Genomic DNA, 19,231 nt, shown 5'->3' on the forward strand with positions numbered 1-19,231 from the left:
AGTATATTTCATGGTGGTAACATGTTACAATTACACAAAAATTTATGAATGGTTTAATGAGCTATGAAGTTTTAGAAACCTTTTTATAAATGCTCCGTGTTCCCTCCACCTGCTGTACAGACAACATGGAGACAATAGTTGAATTACATCACAATAGTTGCTAATGGTGGCACAAAAACATGGTCTTTGATGTCTCCCCACAAGAAAATTTGCAGGCTGTAATGTCTGGGGATCATGGAGGCCAAGAATGTAGCACCGAATCTTGGAGTGCCACGCAATCTATCCAACGTTGAGGCAGTGTGTCATCGGGTCCATCTTTTTGAAATGCCCTGTAGTATTGGATTCTTCAATAAAATAACTGCTTTAGATGTCAGAATCCACCCTTTATATATGATTCCTCTACTGAAGAGATGTCATTACCTCTTCTTGTGGTCCAGGGAATATATGTGGACCTTCTGCTGGTACCTTTGCCTAGAGGTGCCTTTTGTCCCAGAGAATGGTATGTGTCAGGTCAGCGATGGGGCTGTGGATTGGTGGATTCACACCAGTGGATGGGTGGAGTAGCTTTAACCTTCCCTCCTTCCTGGCTGGCCCCAGCCCACAGCTGACTGTGGTGGGCAGAACAAGAGCATGATCACAGCTGCTTTGCACTCCTACATTCTGGGCCACTTCCAGAAGCACAGGCACTTTTGCTGCAGTCCGCACAAGTGAATTTGCCGTCACTGAGCAACAGGTCTGATCAACTTTGCAGTGATCAGGACTGCTCAGTGGAATATTCGTAATAGTCCTTTAAAAACAGCTCACGTTATTAGGTAGGGAACATTTTAGACACAAAGTCAGACATGTAGAAGGACTGCATTTAGTAGTCAGAAAGCAAATTGAGAGCTGAAGTTTAAAAATGATTGTGCTGACATGGCGTGAATGCATTTGGCTGCACTGTGTGGTTTGGGTGCTTATCAGGAGTGGAGCTGTGGTGCCTGGATATGAGTCATCCAGCAAATATTGCAAATAACATGTTCAGCATTGCCAGGTTACAGGTCTAATCCGAAGCATCCTTGGCATACATACCCACTGAAATGATGAAGAGGTGCCCACTATAAACCTGAGCATTGAATTGCAGAAACAGCCCTCTGGTGTGCACATCACTCCTGCACCATTAAATATATTCCAAACTTCTTTAATTGCTGCTGTAACATCCAGGAAGGAGCTCAGTATTGTTTGTATACAGAAAAAGAATTTCTAGCTTTGTTCATGACTGTGTTTGAAGCAGCATGTTATTATTACTGAAAGAATGAAATAATCAGTGACACAAAATTATAGTTTTCCTGCCTAGAACAGCATCCCCTTCAAATAGGATGCCAAGAACAATGGAGCCTCAGAGGGTATTTATAATAGAGAAGGAAATACTATGAGTACACTAGACTGAAATCCATGCTCTTTATGTCAGTTCTATGCTCTGTCACAAGCTTCCTGATAGCTGCTGCACAAATCACTTTGGGCAATAATTTTCTTGTTCTTCAGGTGCCCAATTCTAACTGAAAATGAATTCAGCACCCAAATGCTTTTCCATTTTTACTCATAGTCCATTTGCAGCTGCATCACTTCTGTCAATAGGACTAATAGCGACGTTCAGATGACAGAAATGCTGAACGCCTCTGAGCCCCTCCCTTACTACATTGCTACAACACTGCTGAGGACACTGCAGAACAAGGACCAGAATGGATTTTAACATGACATTTGAAAAGAGAGCATTAATTTGACTGGCTAACAATATGAAAGACTGTTTTAAACACAGTTATTAGGCTGTACGTTAAGAAATGCAGAAATGTCTTTTACAAAGAGAAGGCAGATGATGTGAAGGGGCACAAAATGCAGGGACAAACAACAAAGAGTAGGCATCATAACAGCAAACTCCTGTCGTTTAACATCATATTCTGTCACTGCTTTTTGACTCAGGCAATTTTCCAGCTTTCAGGGTTTCAGTTTGCATTCAAGGTGTGAACATCTGGACTGTTCCAAAAATTACTGCTGAACTGCAGAAGTGATTGGTTAGACATGTTTGATCATTGATGCCATAGTGATCTGTGGTGAACAGCCTTAAAGAGTCGCAGACACTTTTTCCCTTCACATGGTTTGTTGACCTAAGAGTTAAGCGTCTCCACTTCAGCACCAGTTCTTACAGACTATGAATTTCATTATACCTGCCACCAAGGTTATTGGAAAACATCAGATGCAAGCCTCATGTGCAGCCATCCAACTTGGCCTATTCAAAGACAAGGTCACCTTTAGTTAATAAAAGTGTTGGGAAAATCTCATTTACATCATCAATTAAAAGCGATCAGAAGTTTTAATAGCCCTGAGTATGCAAGTTTGTGACAACCCAGGATCCTGCAATTTCTGTCTGTTTTTCTCTCTGATGAAATAAAAGCCAGATGTATGGAAGTCAGCATTGGTGAAAGTGACTTTAAGATAATACTGTGTCATCATTTTGTTAAAAGGTCAATTAAAAAATCTCATTAAAAAGATAAGTGAAAAAAATCCTAAGTGCAATCAGCTATTCAACATTCACCCCTCAGCAAAATTCCAAAAGGACATAAATGCTTTTAAGTTTCTTTAATAATCAGTTTCTTCTTCTCCTTGGAAGAAAGTCAATATGCTAACTTTCAGAATTGAGCTGTAGGTCAAATATTTCTTCTTTTGACTACTAAAGGCTCAGAAAATATTGCTTAAGAGAGAAAATATTGCTTAAGAGTTAATCAAGATGAAATCTGAAGTGGACAGTTTTGAATTGTACAGGATACTTGCATACATTTATGTATTTATAGAATGTTGGCATGGGAATGTGGCAATACAGCTATACTTTTCACATCACTAGTTTTACCAAACTTAGTACTAGTGAAATGGTTTTGCATGGCCAGAAAGTCTTAGAAATTAGGTATGCCGATGGGCTATGTCTAGTTTTATCTTCCTACTGTACTGTGTCTCCCATGAAGGACTACTGCCCAGCCAGCATCACAAACAGGAGAAAGTTATTGGGTTTTCCCTCATTTAGCACGGAGGGCCGAGCTCTCTAAGCCATGTTGTCCAGCATGACAGCCACAGAAGAGGAGTACAGGCATAAAGGTGGGGAAAAAAACAATTTCTGGTGTTTAGATGGATTTCTGCCAGCACTGGGACCAAATGTGTAAAGCCTGAGGAGCAGCAACTCTGCACCATGATGCACAAAGTTCTGCGTGAGGAACTTTAAAGATGGTTGTTGGTGAGACGGAAGGTGCCAGTGGAAACATGATTGAGGAAGGAGGATGCGCCTGCAGCCAGCTTCAGAAAGGCTGCAGCACAGCTACAGCCGCTGGCTTAGGACAAGCCTCCCTAAGCAGCAGAGCAAGACCAGCCAGGGCCAGGCACTCCTGCTACAGCCCAGGCAGGGAGGCTTCATGACCCAGTCAGGCTAATATTTTAGCTCTACTGTTTACCAGTCCAACAAAAAAACAGTATTAAGCTCACTAACCTTCTATATTCTTTGCTTTCCAGCAATCTCGACACAGAAGAGCTCTGCGGTAAGTTCCTTTTTGGTCGAGAATATATTCTATGCCTGTGGCAGTCTTGCACAAGTGAACACAGCATGTGATTTTGTTGTTGGTTTTGGTTGGTTGGTGGGGTTTTTTTTGTTTAGTCTTTGTAGCTCAAATACGAAGTAAATTTCATTGAAGTAACTCCCGGGAAAATGCAGATGGCTTATAATCTTTTCAGATTCTGTCATCCATCACATGCAGAAATTACTTTGAAAATATTTTTCCTAATCAGTACTTCTCTGAGCTTCAAAATCTGTTCCGATGTAAAGATAGATAACTTTTATTTTCCTTTCCTGTGAGATATTTTTTTCTAGTTAATTCATCACTTTCAGAGGTACTAGTGTTTTACCAATTTTGAAGGAAATTGTCATATTAGTACCCCAGTGGAGAAAAATTCATTACTTTCTTTCAACATGAGCCACTGAAAACAGCAGTTTAACAAGTTTTACCATCCTTCATCAAAAAAAACTCCTACAAGGCCTAGAATTTGGCCCAGTGACTCATTTCTCTACCCCATTCTGAGCTGCAAGTCTTTTCCCTAAAGCCCTGAATCTTACAGCACCTTATTTCTGCTTGCAGCAGAAAACAATTCACAGAAAATTTCTGCAAGTCCTCCCACAAAATGTCAAAAAAAGTTATGCTTGAGGTAAAGATGGTAGCCTGATTGATTTTCCAATAGTCAAGAATGTTGAAGACCTATAAAAGCTGAAAATGCTGCCAAGTTGAATATCAGCTTGCTCACCCACAGGGTAACTCTAGCCATGGCCAAGAACCCACTGAGAGACACCTCAGCCTGTGGCTTACAAATATATGATGAGACTCAGCTGAATTGAATTGGGCTATGATGACTTCTGCTGGTCCAGAATCTGGCCAAAATTATGTAAAACTGGCCAAGGAAGACAGGTGGTTTTGTTCCACTAGGGATTTACTGCTGTTGATGTTGCACTGGAGACTTACAAGTTTGCTTAGCACCTGAGCCCATCAGCCACCTGGACATAGGACTTGGGGGGGGGGTGATCTCAGCCCAGTACATCTCTGTTTACTGTCTGTTTTGATTAAATATGGGCTGCTTCAGCTGTCTTTTAAATCTTTCATATGTTGCCACTAGGGCGTTTCTCATCTGTCATACGGGTACAGAGTTCACTTATGTACATACGTTTAAGCTAGTGATTATACAGCTCTTTTTGAGTTATCTCAGTTCTCAGAAATGAAGCTTCACTTCCAGGATACTAATTCACAGTACATTTTCATTTTCAATAATTTCATTCGATCTCTCAGCAATAATGGGTTATGTCACCTTATGCGTCCATTATTCCCCTGAGAAACTCACACTGGCATCTTAAAAGCCTCAAAGTATTGCTATTTATTATTCTAAAAAGCATCTATCTAATCTAGTTCTTCTCGTCTGCTATTTAGATGTTGTTTTTCATGCTCTTCCAGGTGATCTGCTATTTCAATGTCTTGTCTAACACAGTCTCTAGCTTTAACATAATTTTTGTTCTACATTTTTTCCTTCCTGTGCCTCCTTTTATTGTATTTTGCTGCACTGAACAAATGGGAACTCTGGTCATGATTTCCCAGGTTTGCTTCCTTCTCTTGCTGTAATCCCTCTGACTGAATTATGCTCCCTGATTTTACATCAAATCTTTCTGTTAACATGCCCTTTCTTTGAGCAGCTATGCAAGGACATCCTGAAACTTACGTTTATTGCCATGATTTTTGTTAAAAGTATTTTGCATGGATAATATTTGTTGAAAACATAATGGCAGTACCTGGGACTAGAAGCTTATCTGGGCAACCCATGGTCTCTTTGCTTCTCAGAGAGAAACAACTAGTCTCAGCTGACCTCAACCCACAACAGCGCCCACTTGATCTTATCTCCTCTAAGGGCTTTGCCACAATTATTCATTTTTGTGTCAATGTAATCAGATTTACTACATATACAGGAAAACTTCATTTCATGCTAGTAACTGTAAAGTAGACTATTAAAATGAAAATCCAGTTAAGAAAGAAAAGGTAGATATTTTGAAAATAGGTCTGTTTCAGCTCTCAACCTATATTTTATTTTTGGTCATTTTAACAACATATTTATTGAAAGAAAATGTTTTGAAATACTGATTTTGTTATTTTAAGTACTCCAGGAATGATTTTGATGGGAATAGTACAACATTTTAAAATAAAATTGTACTTTTCATTGTAACTCTTGCTAATTTTGTATATTTAAATTTATGTATACAATATACATCTACTATATATATTATATTAATATAATATACAAAATTTAAATAGTTAATAATACCATAACTGAATTCACACTTGATAAAATTTCTATTTAATGAAATATTTTTCAGATCATTAATATGTGACATGGGTTTTCTTCTTCTTTTAGAATATTTTTCCCAGCACTTAGGAGAGTATGGAAATGTTCTGTCTGTCTTGGAAGACTTAAACATAACTGTACTGAAGGCAATGGACAAAACAAAGAAAGTAAGTAAATATTGTGACATATTCTTTACACTGTATGTTTTGTTTATTTAAACATGTATCCAATATTTTTCTTATCTAGATAAAGTTAGCAATTTCCATTTAAGTTCTTCCACATATACATGTTTGTAGCAAAAGTCCAGTAGGAAAAGACTTGTCAAAGTGGTTGAGTATCAAAGCCATAATGTTCTGTCTGCAAAGTATTACAGTTTGGATATAATCAAAATTGTCTTTGAGAATGATCTGAAGGATGTTCTGCCTATCACCATACCAAGAGATGGTTCCAAGTATTATCAGCATATCAATATTTGAAAATAGACCAAATTTTTAAAAATATTCCAAGTTTTTGAAGTAGAAAACATGTTAGTAAAATATGCTAATGACTTAAACTATATTAGTGGTCTCTTCTCCCAAGTAGAAAGTGGTAGGACAAGAGGAAATGGCCTCAAGTTGTGCCAGCAGAGGTTTAGATTGGATATTAGGAAAAAATTCTTCTCTGGAAGGCTTGTCAGGCATTGGAACAGGCTGCCCAGGGATGTGGTGGAGCCACCATCCCTGGAGGTGTTTAAAAGGCATTTAGACGAGGTTCTTAGGGACATGGTTTAGTGCTGGAGTTAGGTGAGGTTATGGTTGGACTTGACGACCCTGAGGGTCTCTTCCAACTGAAATGACTCTGTGATTCTATGATTAACATTGAATTAGGTAGGCAAGAGTCATCTGGAGACATACTATGGAGTTGTATTTGTTATTGTTAAATGTAGATTCCAGGACAGCTTAAAAATACTTAAAAGGGCTGTAATATACCTGCTCGCATGTTCAGACCTGCTAACTCAAACCACATCCTAGCTAGATGTCTGATCAAAAGTGCATCAAGACATGGAGTAATACGCTCCTTATCCCTGGCTGAACAGTGAAATATTCTATGCAAGGTCAAACAGCTTCAAAAAGTGAGGGGAAGCACAAACCAGGGAACAAAGTGAACCTAGATCCTCCAAACCCAGTCCCAGACCTCGCACCACAAGGCTGTTCACTGGAAGGTGAGCTGCCAACAACAGAAATTTCAGCCAAAAGTATTCAGTGAGATTTTGTGGGAGGCGGGGAAACTTATTTTTTCAGTCAATTAATGGAAGGATCAATGGGGAGAAAGCTGTGCTTCTCTAAGAAAGCTGTTTTCTTTGGCATTCAGGTGTTTGCAAGAGTGCAGTACTCACACATTTTACATAAACTGCCAAAATAAAAACCTGAAAGTTTAGCTTATTTATTTAGAGCTTGAACCAGTAAACTGGATGTCTGTCTGTTCATGCTATGCATCTTCCACTCCTAATGAAGTGAATGTGCACTGACTCACTGCCTCACTGGGCTGCACACTGAAAAGCAACAGATTAGTTTATTCTAGTTATGCATACTTAAGGAAAAAAATAGCCGTGTGCATGAACTACTGCTAAAGGGCAGGGCATGTCATCTGATAACTACTGGAAGTAAACAGAACACAGCATTTAAGAATTACTTCAGAAGTTAATTACAGAGGAAGAGCCCCAGTAGACTAATCAGAGTTGTAAGAAGTAAGCATTGGCCTGACTAGAAAGTGCATAAGAAAATCTGGAATACTAATAAGTGTTTTATTTGTCTGCTTGAAGAACACATCAAAACAAAACAAAACAAAACCACACTATTTCTTTGATTTTTGTTTTCTTGACTGAAGACGGAAGTTAAATGGGTTATCTTTCTTTCAGGAATATCACAGTTGGCTATTCCTTAGACGTGACAGAACTAGAGCAAGGCTAGCAATGGAAAAAATACCTTTAATTTCAATTAGTAGATACACTATGTGAACATAGTCAAAAAACGGTGTCCTCAAATATTCTAAAATAGACCTCTGCCAAGGATATGCACAGCAACTATGGCTTTCTATAGAAATTAAATTATCAGTTCAAACTTGGGATAATTATCAACAGGAACTGAGTTCTCAGGAAACAGATAAGTTATGTGACCTGACTACCTGGTAAATCCTTGGAATACAAATAATAAATTTCCGTCTTAAATAGTCCGAGCTTTATTGAAGTCTAAAATCTGTAATATATCCAACTAAAATCAGAGCTGTGGGTGCAGAAAAAGCTAGTTAGCTTATTGAGATAGCATGGATAAATGATGTTCATCACCAGTGACACACACTAGATGTGATGTAGCTCCTAGCTCTAGTTGACTCTCCGGCTCAAACGAGCAGGTGGTCGGAAATGAGTGGTCTGGTTATGAACAGCCACTGGCATATATGCAGAGCAAGGCTTGGGTTTCCACTCCTAATAGAGAATAAAACTTTGTTCGTGCTCTGTCACTGCAGCCACCTAGTCCCTTGAATAGTCACTGAGTACTGGAAACATTTATTACTGCCATCCAAGCCATCGCCTAGTTGGAAAATTCATACATAGAAAACAAAAAAAGCCCAGAATTGAAGACCTACACTTTGAGAGCTACAAAGACATAGTATGTCTACAGCAGCTGAGGCAGTTTCCCATGACCAGGACCAAATTTCCAAGGACCAAATTGTCCTATTAAAAACCAAAATTAAAAACTTCTTGGGTTGAAGCTGAACTCCACTAAGCAGAGCATGGGGCTGATTATGGACCCAGTCCTCAGGGTTGCCATGAGCTCTCCATCCCCTTTGACTTTTTGTGAATTTGGGAAAGCTCAGTGCTTCTAACTATCAGCCTTCTGCTAAACTTTCCCAGAGTGCATGCCACTACAGGTAGGTAGCTCATTCAGTCTTAAATATCTGGGGGGTAAAAGGAGCAATTTGGTACTTCCTCCATTTTATTTATCTAGTTTAGAGTCAGATAAACAGTGAGCACTCAGTCCTTTCTATAGCAAGTCCCTGCTTTCCTACCAGTTCATGTTGCCCGCACTCAGTAGGCGCTTTGCACAAGAGGCAGCTGTGGAATTGGAGCCCTAGAAAAATTGTTCAGCTTTGGTTTCCAAGGAAACCCTGGAGAAGGAAGATGTGTCGGTCTTCAACAAAAAGCTGAACAGTGGATCAGAATGTCTGAAAAATCTAGATACCTAATCTAGAAACCCTCCTTATTCCAGATACAAGCAGAACTAGAAATTTTTAAAACCCTAAATGTAAGTTAATGTACTTTTCTTTTTGTTGTACCTTAATGTAAGTTTGACAATACCAAACTGTATGGCATTATTTGACTCGTACCTAAATCTAGTACAAAGTATGCTCCGAGTCATTTTTGCACATGAAATAGATTTGACTCTTCATGTTCTCTTGTTTCAGTTTTGAAAATCACATGCATTAATGAACAAATACCTTGGGGTTTGTTTACAAATATTTCCAACCTGTTCAGCTTTTAGTCAGAAAGATCTCTCACCAAGAGAAACTGGAGTTTTCCTTGGCTATGGACTCCTGGATTTAAATCAAGATCAACAAAATTGTACCCATCACTCCAAATTACTTCCACGTGTAGATATTTTTAACCCAACAGATTAGCAGATAGTTGACTCCTGCAAGTTACTTGCAGCATAGTTTCTGTGTACTTTATTGCCCCCTGTGGTTTGAAAGGGTTGTCAGCACAGCTTTCCTGAACTGAGCTTTTCCCCAGTCTTCCAGTCCTCTGCTATCTGAAAGCGAAAATATCAAGATAGGAGAAAATGTACCAGTGTGTCAGCAGGTTCAAGAAACTTGGAAATTAGCCTTCCTGTCATCACTCTGGGGCCAGATTCCTCCAGCCTGTCCAAACAAAATAGTGCCTGGGAAGGCAGGAAGCTCTCAGTGGTGTAGGAATGCTTCATGCTCTGGCGCTTGAAGGGAAGGTGCAAAGCCAAAAATGCAGAGAAATATAGCAAAGAACATCTTTCAGCAGGGAAAAGACTGAGTTGCATTTGTAAGAATCATATTTTTAATATAAAAGACGCCTCACCAGGGGATGCTGGGGAAGCTACAGCCCTTCTGTTTTGGTGTTCAACTTCTGTGTTTTATCCTCACACAACACATCTGAGAATTTTCAAAAGGACTTATGGCAATTTGATATTTGATCATTCTCCTTAGGATGGAGAATCTGCATGAGTTGCTTATACAGGAGTGGTGGGGACAGATTATTCATTGGTGTCAGTTGTTCTTGTACCTGCCAGGCTGATTATTTCCCTGATCAAAGTACAAGGTCTGGGATAGTTTTGTTTATCTCACTGTTTCTTCATCTTGTACGCAGGAAGCATTAAAAATTAAAGACTCAGCAAAACTTCACAAACACATTGGAAGGCTTGTTTCTTTAAGCCTTCTTTCTCTGACATCTTTTATAGTAAAACACAGAAGCATTTTAATTAAAATACTTAAGTATTTTATTACCTAAATAAACATAACATTATCAGCAAGATGCATTTGTATTACATTCCATAGCTTGCAGTTACTTATAAATAAAATGAAGAGAAACTTTGGAACCTGCAGCACAGAAAATAAAATCTTTCTCTGAGTAATGATGTAGATAGATAAAAATAGACCAAGTGTTTTAAGATGCTTGACATTTTGGTTCTATTGACTTGTGAATACCAAAAATCAGAAACTTACAGACTAAAGAGCACGTCTTCCTCATGCTATCAAGCCATAAAATTATTGCTATTTGTCTGCTATTCAGTAAGAACAAACTTTGCTCTATTGCTTTTATTTCTGGTATTGCAAATGTGACCTGCTGCTGCTGATGACCTATTCTGTGCTCAGTAAACTAGCAAAAGCTCATTTAATCACCAAAAACATAGTTTTCCTATGAAATGAAGTTGGCAATATGGAAGTATTCAGGTGTTTAAACAGGCATCTAGTGGTACTTTAGAAAACCTGGAGTATTCAAGGGTGTCCAAGATGTCTGCACAGGCCTGACAAATAGCCCACAAGACCTCCAGGAGAACCAGGGACAGAAGGAGACCCTCTTCTGGGGCAACGACTGGAAACAAGGTGGGTCTCCATAGGTCACCAGACTCCCACTTAGGTACTTGAATATCTCTGAGGTCTCTGAAGGGTTTTTTTCAGAGGAACTGTCTCACAGTGGCGGTTAAATAAATAAATTAATAATAATAATAATATGAATAAGTTATAAAGTGTTATAAAACATAAACTACTATATAGCAAAATAAGAAGGAGAGGCCAAGCTTTGTGAAGCTCTTGCCTAAGCTCCCACCCATTCTGAGAAATTTCAAAGTTATTTTTTGTCCCAAAACAGTTTAGTTTGCTTGCCTCAAGTAATTGAACACAGGTATCTCCCTCCTCCCCCATCTCAAGGAGCTGCTCTTCTGATAAGAGGACTGGAGTGGTATCAGGTCCCCCAGGGGGAGAGGATTGGAGCTGGTACCAGGGCTCGAGAAGATCAACAGAGCTGCTGAACCCGTGGTAACCCCGAGATGTGGACTCCCTAAGGAAATACCTAAGCCCTGCCTCCTCTGCCAAAAGAAGAAACTCTTCTGAACCTTTTAAGACAGCCATAAGCCAGTTTTAAAGACCACGGTGACCTTTTCTACAGGGAAATCGCTAATTATGTGTATTTTCAGTTGCATTAATGGAAACTCAAATCTTAGCTGCTCACAAAGGTCACACTTGTCTCTTGATGAGAGAGATGTGGAAAATTATCCACATTCACTCACAATTAGTAAAACTAACAAGCAGAACAATATGTTAACACAGGCTTAGTTCATCTGGACTGCCCAAAATGCTGTGCACTATAATGTATATGCTAATGAATGGTAATTTACAGCTAATGAAATTCAAGAAATTGGCCATTTTTCTAGTTTACATAGAGACATTATCGGTGGGTCCCATTACTACTTGGTGGTGCAGTATATTGACAATACAAATGCTGGGCATGCCAGTTAAACTGATTCTACCATCATATACACTTAATAAATTGATAGACATTTTTCTTAATTCACAATTAACATTTTCTTTCTTCAAGCGAAATCTTGTACTAGTGTACCTTTAATAAAATGCAAATGAAGGCACTTTTCTGTAGGAAGTAGAGTGATGAAACAATAATGAAGTATGACTGGTGATTCCTCATTGCTGAGAGCTGGAGCTGAGGTTTATGTTGAATTGTGACAGACAATCTTTTTCCCTACATGACTTAAATTGTAATAATGCTGACAATTTTTATATACTGAATACCTTCTTCCATGATCTTTGAAGAATTTTAGAAGGACAGGTAGAAGTAGTTGTCTTTCAGCAGGCAGGAGTCAAAGTTGCTCAACATTGTTGTAAGCCCAGAATTGCTAGTGTCAGAGCCACCATTTTAAAAGAAATATTGAGTAACCATTTGCCCAACTGGGTGCATAGAGAGAGTTAAGTAGTTCCACATAGGAGAGTTGTAAACAGCAATATTTGGGTAAAATATACATAAGGAAAAGTCTTTGATAATTCTAGACTCCAACAGATGATGTTAGCATCCTGCCTGCCTAGCCCATCTTTACAAAAAAGCTCTGTGTGCCTGATAACTCTAAGCCATATTTAAAGACCACAAGGACATTTTGCATGGGGAAGCCTTTAAATGTAGAACTTATAAGACAACAGAACAGGGAAAAAAAAAAAAGGCTAAATCCTGGTGCAATGCAGAAACCTGCAGTAGTTCTGATGAAAAACACCATACCATGACTGTGAGCAGGAAGTTATATAGAGGTGTCTTTAGCATTTACTTTTTGGATACCCAGATTTTTAAAACACTTTGATTATCCCCCTCAAAAACTTCCAACAAACAGTCAGTTCTGTCATGTTTTGTTCACTTCCAAAAAAAAAATGACAAAAGCTGAAAAACTAAAACATACCCTGGATTTCCTTTGCAGGGTTTTATTTAGATACCCATGCTACACAGATTTGCACACATTGTTCTAACATGCTAGAGAATCAAAACTTTTGGAAATTAAATGGTCTCTGTCAGGTGCATCAAAGTTTCAAATCCCCCACAATAGACACAATTTAGAAGAAGAAGAAAGAAATCAACTTTCCTATTGCATAATAAGTTTTAGTAATCATAAAGGTTGCCATAAATATTATTTATAGGACTGGTATGAATATCAGGTATTCATTCAAAAGGCAAACAATCTCCCATGGATATCTATTTTTAAAATGTATAAACATGAAAGTATTTGTTGGAGAGTGGCTCATACCTGATTAATCCAAAGACAGAAGAAGTAAATATAGAAGACTATGAAGCTCCTGGCTACATAAGTAACTTCTAATGATTCATGGGTGGTTTAACCTCTCAGACTTCTGCAGCAGAAGTCTTCAAATAAGAACTAACTCAATAACATATCATGAAGAGATTGCTCTCATTTGAGAGCAAAATTCTTCTAAAGCTATTATCTTATAATCTTTTATTTTATATTTAATTTTCAAAACATCACATATTTGTGCTCTGATTGCAAACGCATACATGCAAAAATTCTGAGAGAAGTCGAAAAGTCAAAAAGGCATTTTGACCATAATTCACATTAGGAAGAACAGGGAAGAGCTTAAAAAAATCCATATGCATTGCCAAAAATACTCAAATGGGTTCTCAGCTATAGTAGGAGGCAACACCATTCAAATGTCAGGTTTTCTTTAAAGCTTGGAGATAACAGACCAACATCTATCTTCAGATGTGGCGACTAGAGAAAACATTCATACAATGTGCCTCATATTTTATGAAACCCTTTTGGAAGGTATTGTACCCAAAGGCTTTCAAGATCAGCCGAGTGGGTTTTGTGCACACATGCAGACTTAGGGCATATGAAAAATAGATACCAGGATGCTTTCATCAGAGAGAGCCCAAAAATTCATTCAGAGTTTAAGAAATGCAAGTCCATTTTCCTTCTCTGTTCCTGATGGGAGCTCTACACAGTAAGCAGAGGCTCTATCATCTCTATTACATTTATTAATGAGAAAACAAAGAAGGCATTTATATTATTGTATAGGTGACCCTCCTCACACAGCATTACCTGCAGGTCACTGCAGAACTGGGGTTTGCAGATCTGAGCTTTCCAGAGACATTAAAGTCAACCCCATCCATGGAAATATGATTCATTTGTCCAAGAAGAGAGCAAGCGTAAGAATGTATTTCTGAAATTATCTACCCAAAATAGGCATAAATATTTTTGAACACATAAAATATATTTGAAATGTCATTGCACGAAGAACCATTACAGACTGCTAAATATAGATGCAAACTTTTTGAATAACCAAGTGTCCTGGTTTCAACTGGGATAAAGTCAATTTTCTTCCTAGTAGATGGTATAGTGCTGTCTTTTGGATTTAGTATGAGAAGAATGTTGATAACACACTGGTATTTTGGTTGTTACCAAGTGATATTTATACCAAGTCAAGGACTTTTCAGTGAGAAGGCTGCAGCTGTACAAGAAGCTGGGAGGAGCCACAGCTGGGGCAGATGACCCAAACTGGCCAAAGGGATATTCAGTACCATATAATGTCATGATCAGTATATATTTTGGGGGAAGAAGATGGAAAGGGGGGTTGGAAGTGATGGTGTTTGTCTTCCAAAGCAACCATTATGCATGATGGAGCCCGGCTTTCCTGGAGATGGTTGAACACCTGCCTGCCCGTGGGAAATGGTGAATTAATTCCTTGTTTTGGTTTGCTTCTGTGTGTGGCTTTCGCTTTACTTATTAAGCTGTCTTTATCTTAACCTGTGAGTTTTCTCATTTTGACCCTTCTGATTCTTTCCCCTAGCCCAGTTGGGGTGAGTGAGCAGCTGTGTGGTGCTTAGTTGTCAGCTGGGGTTAAACCACAACACCAAGCTCCAACTCTAACATTTAGATGCATTTCATGTAATTGTGAAATATATAGATTTGTGGTTTCAAAAATAATTAAACAAATTACAGGAACAAAAATCAGTCAAAGACTGTTAAATTCAGAAGGCAACCTCTCTGGCACAGGCAGTCCTTCAGCCAAACTGCTGGTGGAGGTTTCCAAGCCTGCATCACTAAGCACTGCCCTGCTTGAAGTCTATTCCCGTAATCACTGTCAGAGACAGGACAGTGGGCTAGATAAACAGCTTTTCACAAGAGTAGATCTGAATAAAAACCTTAAATTCACTTCTGCAGTTGTCAGTCATATATTGGCTTTTCCACACTTAAGAAGTGATGTGGTACTGCCATCAACTGAAGTTAAGAAATGTAAGGAAAAGGGTGGTTTTTTGAGTATAAACTGTGTTGTGCCAGTGTGTACCTGGGCCTCTCTCAGCCTGGATGGGGTCAGTGTCTATACCTGGAAATTCAGAGGTCATTTCATCCAGAAACATACAGGTTGCTTGTGTGCTCTGTACGCATAAGCACAAAACCATCAAAGCTGTTTCCTTCCTGAATTAAGTCTGAATCTTCTCTCATACTTCTCACCAAGGAGGCAAATCCTTACCTTATCTTTTTCTGGCAATTTTTAGGACTATCAGGAAGCTTCCGATTCGGAGCAGTTTGTGACTCGCTTTCTTTTGAAGGAAACACTGAACCAGCTTCAGTCCCTCCAGAGCTCCCTGGAGTGTGCCATGGAAACCACGGAGGAGCAGACTCGGCAGGAGAGGTGAGCGAACCTTCTGCCCAGCTGCAGTGGCGGGGCTGAGGAGTTGGGGCACGGTGAACCTCCAACACCGTTTCACATTTCACCAGGCAACCTGATGTAAGGAATAACATCTTGCTGTTTATTCAGTCTTTAAGCTGAAGGGGTCAATGTTTAAAGCTCATATCTCACTTTTAGCTGTTCTTGTCACCCTAGTTCCTCTGCAGAGACGCTATGAAACTCCCGTGAAATTCCCATGGTCAGAACCACACCACAGACAGACACTGAACTCGAGCTTTCTCTCCTTGAAAGCTTTCTCTCCCTGGTTTATACCAGATTAACCCTCTTATCCTCTTTGGGTTTTGTTTTGGTTGGTTTTTGTTTGGTTGGTTTTTTACTTCTCTAATGACTAGCAACCTAAAACCAACTAATTAGCAACAGTGAAAATCTGGAAAATAATTCAGTGGTTTCAATAGGTATTTCTCCTTTTTTAATTCAAAAGGGAACATGCAAACACACTTTTTTGAGAACAGAGCTTAGAGCTCTCCCACAGGTTTTACCTCATGTAGTCTCCTGTGTTTCTGTGCAGACAAGGCCCTACAAAACCAGAAGTGCTCTCAATTCAATGGCCAGGAAAACGCTCAGCTCGAAGGCTTCAGAGGAACAATAGCCTGTCGCCAAATAGCCCTCTTTTTAGCACAGGTATGGTATTTCACATTTTAAAGATATTTAAGACACATGTATACACACACATCTAGAGAAAAAAACACGTGTCTTCCTCTCAAATGCTTAATTTAGACATGGTAACTAAGACGCTGTACTGACAGAAATCAATTTTCAATATAATATAGAAGGTGTTAGCTGAAGCTGTAAAGAAAATAAATACATACGCACAGATCTGAACTGATGAAAAATAAGTACATTATTGTGGGCCAAACGGTGATGTTATTTTGGGGCTGTGGGTTGATTCAACATTTCTTAGGTAATATTTGTAGCCTGTAGATAAGAATGAAAAGGTGAAGGCTATAACTTATACAGAACCAAGTTCTCTGGAGGAAAAAAGAGCTTTCCTTTAATACGATTTTTTAAAAAATCAGAAAGAGCATTTCTACTTTGGAAAACATGAGGAGGCACTTCAGTAAACAGGATTCTTTAGACATAGTGACATTAAGCATGAGGTTGCAATGAAGACATCTCCAGGCTTAGTGATGTCTTTCGGAATCAAAGCATGAAGATGACTGAAACACCAAAGTACACGGTGGGCCAAGCCTAATTTTTGACTGCTTGTGCAGACCTGACTGCTTGCAGCCACGTGCTTACCTCTGCCTTTTTAACCCTCTTTTGAAGACCCTTCTGTCACTCACATCGATGACTCCCTTTCTGCCACTCATCAGATGATGCTGTTCATTCAGCGCAATGATGCAGGATGATGTTTGGTCCCCTGCTGTGAGCTGCTGGTGTTTATAAGAAGGAAGGTCACACAGCCTTAATCATAGAATGTCCTGAGTTGAAGGGACCCACAAGGATCATCGAGTCCAACTCCTGTCCCTGCACAGGACAACCCCACAGTTCACACCATGCGTCTGAGGGTGTTGTCCAGTCTCTTCTTGAACACTGTCAGGCTTAGGGCCATGACTGCCTCCCTGGGGAGCCTGTTCCAGTGCTCCAGCACCCTCTGGGTGAAGAACCTTTTCCTAATGTCCAACCTGAACCTCCCCTGGCATATCTTCCTGCTGTTCCCTCGGGTTCTGTCATCGTTTGCCAGAGAGAAGAGATCAGCGCCTGCCCCTCCTCCTCGCCTTGTGAGGAAGCTGTAGACCACGATGAGGTCTCCTCTCAGTCTCCTCTTCTCCAAGCTGAACAAACCTTGTTGCTGCACTCCTAATTCACAGAGTTCAGAAGGAACCCATATGCAAGCTGTACCAAATACTCTTACTGTATTAATGTAATTTTAAAGAGCTAAAATCTTTCTCCACAGCTATTCTAATAGCTAGCTAACAGCTGACTGCTTTCCTAGACAAGATCTGTGTCTTGGCGCTTGGTCTTCCTCCTTCCTGCCTGATGCCCACATGCACAGTAACGCTGAAGGTGTGAATACGAACTCAACACTCAAGCCAGCATTTCTTTAGCCTTTGTACTTGTTCAGGTGAAGCCACACTCTGCCTCCTGTAAATATCACATCTGTGGTATGTCCCCAGCATGAGGATTTGTCTGGTCAAGACACTGTCCAATGCCACAAGAACTCTCAGCTGAAAAATCAGCAGGTTAATTAATGTGCATATCAAGAGCAGATGTTGAAAAGTCTTCACTTTCTGATAAATATCCTTCCTCTCTCCTTAGGGCAATCACTTATGTACACATCCACATGGTGCGTAATGCCAGGAGCTGCTTTCATAATGCTCCTATCTGTTTCCTTGAGTATTATCCTTTCCACCTAATATATCATTTTCTTGAGACTTAAGCAAAGCAAAATTTTATAGAGACTTTAGAGATTCTCAGAGATGCCTGTGCCTTTGTAGAACAACATTTTCTAGTTTCACCTTTTCTATATGACATCAGGTGATTATACAGTCACAAGTATGACTGCAGTAGAGATGGAGGGCTAGGAAGTCTTCTGACAGGGTCATGTCCTATCTGTATAAAGAGACAAGAAATAATTAACATCCAGTGTCTTTAGTCTTTCCTCTGCTGCTGAATTCCATGACTTGGGAGAAAAACAGACACAGGGAAGTTATTATGATGAAACATAATCAGTCTTGAGTTGGTCAAAATTTGCAATCACCACAAACAAAAAATGCACGGCTCAAAACCAGAATCTTTTTCTAGAAAAATCTAGTATAGGATCAGTTCTAATAATCATATTGCTGAAATTCACCTAGCATCTAGGAAGGCTGTTTGCTTGGAAAGGTAAAGAAGGATCATTAACAAGGGACATCCAGTTAATGTTATTAAATCAGCTATAGAGTCCACTGCAAAATTATGTACATAGTTAGTGGACAGACACATGAAAACCCCTAAGCCAGCATATTGCATATGACTGTAACAAAGCTGAAAACCCCCCAGAGTGCAAGTATAAAAAACAGGTGTTTAGCTAAGTGAACCTTTTCCAAACAAAGAGAAAGCCCTTTCTTCCCAATGCATGCGAGACAGTCTACAATTATGTTATGAGGCTCCTTCAGGAGTCCCTCAATATCAGGTTCCTCAACATGCCATGCCAAAAAACTAGGTCATTTAGCTGCACATGTACACACAACTAGTTCTTTTCTGCAGTTCCTAAGAATGTATTTTTTGAATTGTGAAGGAACATATACACCCTTAACGTTTGAATAATCCTGGAATCCTGCTGGAAGCACCATGGCAGGACCCTAAGAACAGCACCAGACTGACCACAGCAATGTCCTTGGAGTCGGGGCCCTACAGCAGGTTTGCTGTCTCTCTGGAGGAGGAAGATCCCATCGCCTAGGCTGTATTTGCCATGCCAGGATATTTAAGATGGTCTTGACTGTGTTTCTTTCACCTTCACCAGGGGAAAGAGGAACTGCAGAAAAGACACTGCACATGGTCCCTCCATGGGATGTATTTGAAAGGAATCCTAGAGACAGGCTTGCTATGGGGTGGAAGAGCTTACTCTTACTTTTATAGAAACTTTCACATA

The 19,231-nt window shown here is 39.5% G+C and overlaps 1 protein-coding gene across 2 annotated transcripts in view; it reads left to right on the top strand.

Annotated features, from left to right (window-relative positions):
- Positions 1 to 19,231, top strand: part of NECAB1 (N-terminal EF-hand calcium binding protein 1) — a 59,059-nt gene that overhangs the window by 25,772 nt on the left and 14,056 nt on the right. For both annotated transcript variants that reach the window (XM_065629336.1, XM_065629337.1), the window contains exons 4-7: positions 3,532 to 3,557; positions 5,962 to 6,059; positions 15,464 to 15,600; positions 16,166 to 16,278. In XM_065629336.1, coding sequence (XP_065485408.1) covers positions 3,532 to 3,557; positions 5,962 to 6,059; positions 15,464 to 15,600; positions 16,166 to 16,278 — 374 coding nt within the window. The remainder of the gene's footprint in view (positions 1 to 3,531; positions 3,558 to 5,961; positions 6,060 to 15,463; positions 15,601 to 16,165; positions 16,279 to 19,231) is intronic.

The sequence above is a fragment of the Caloenas nicobarica genome, chromosome 2, assembly GCF_036013445.1.
Source record: "Caloenas nicobarica isolate bCalNic1 chromosome 2, bCalNic1.hap1, whole genome shotgun sequence".
NCBI classification, from domain to species: Eukaryota; Metazoa; Chordata; class Aves; order Columbiformes; family Columbidae; genus Caloenas; species Caloenas nicobarica.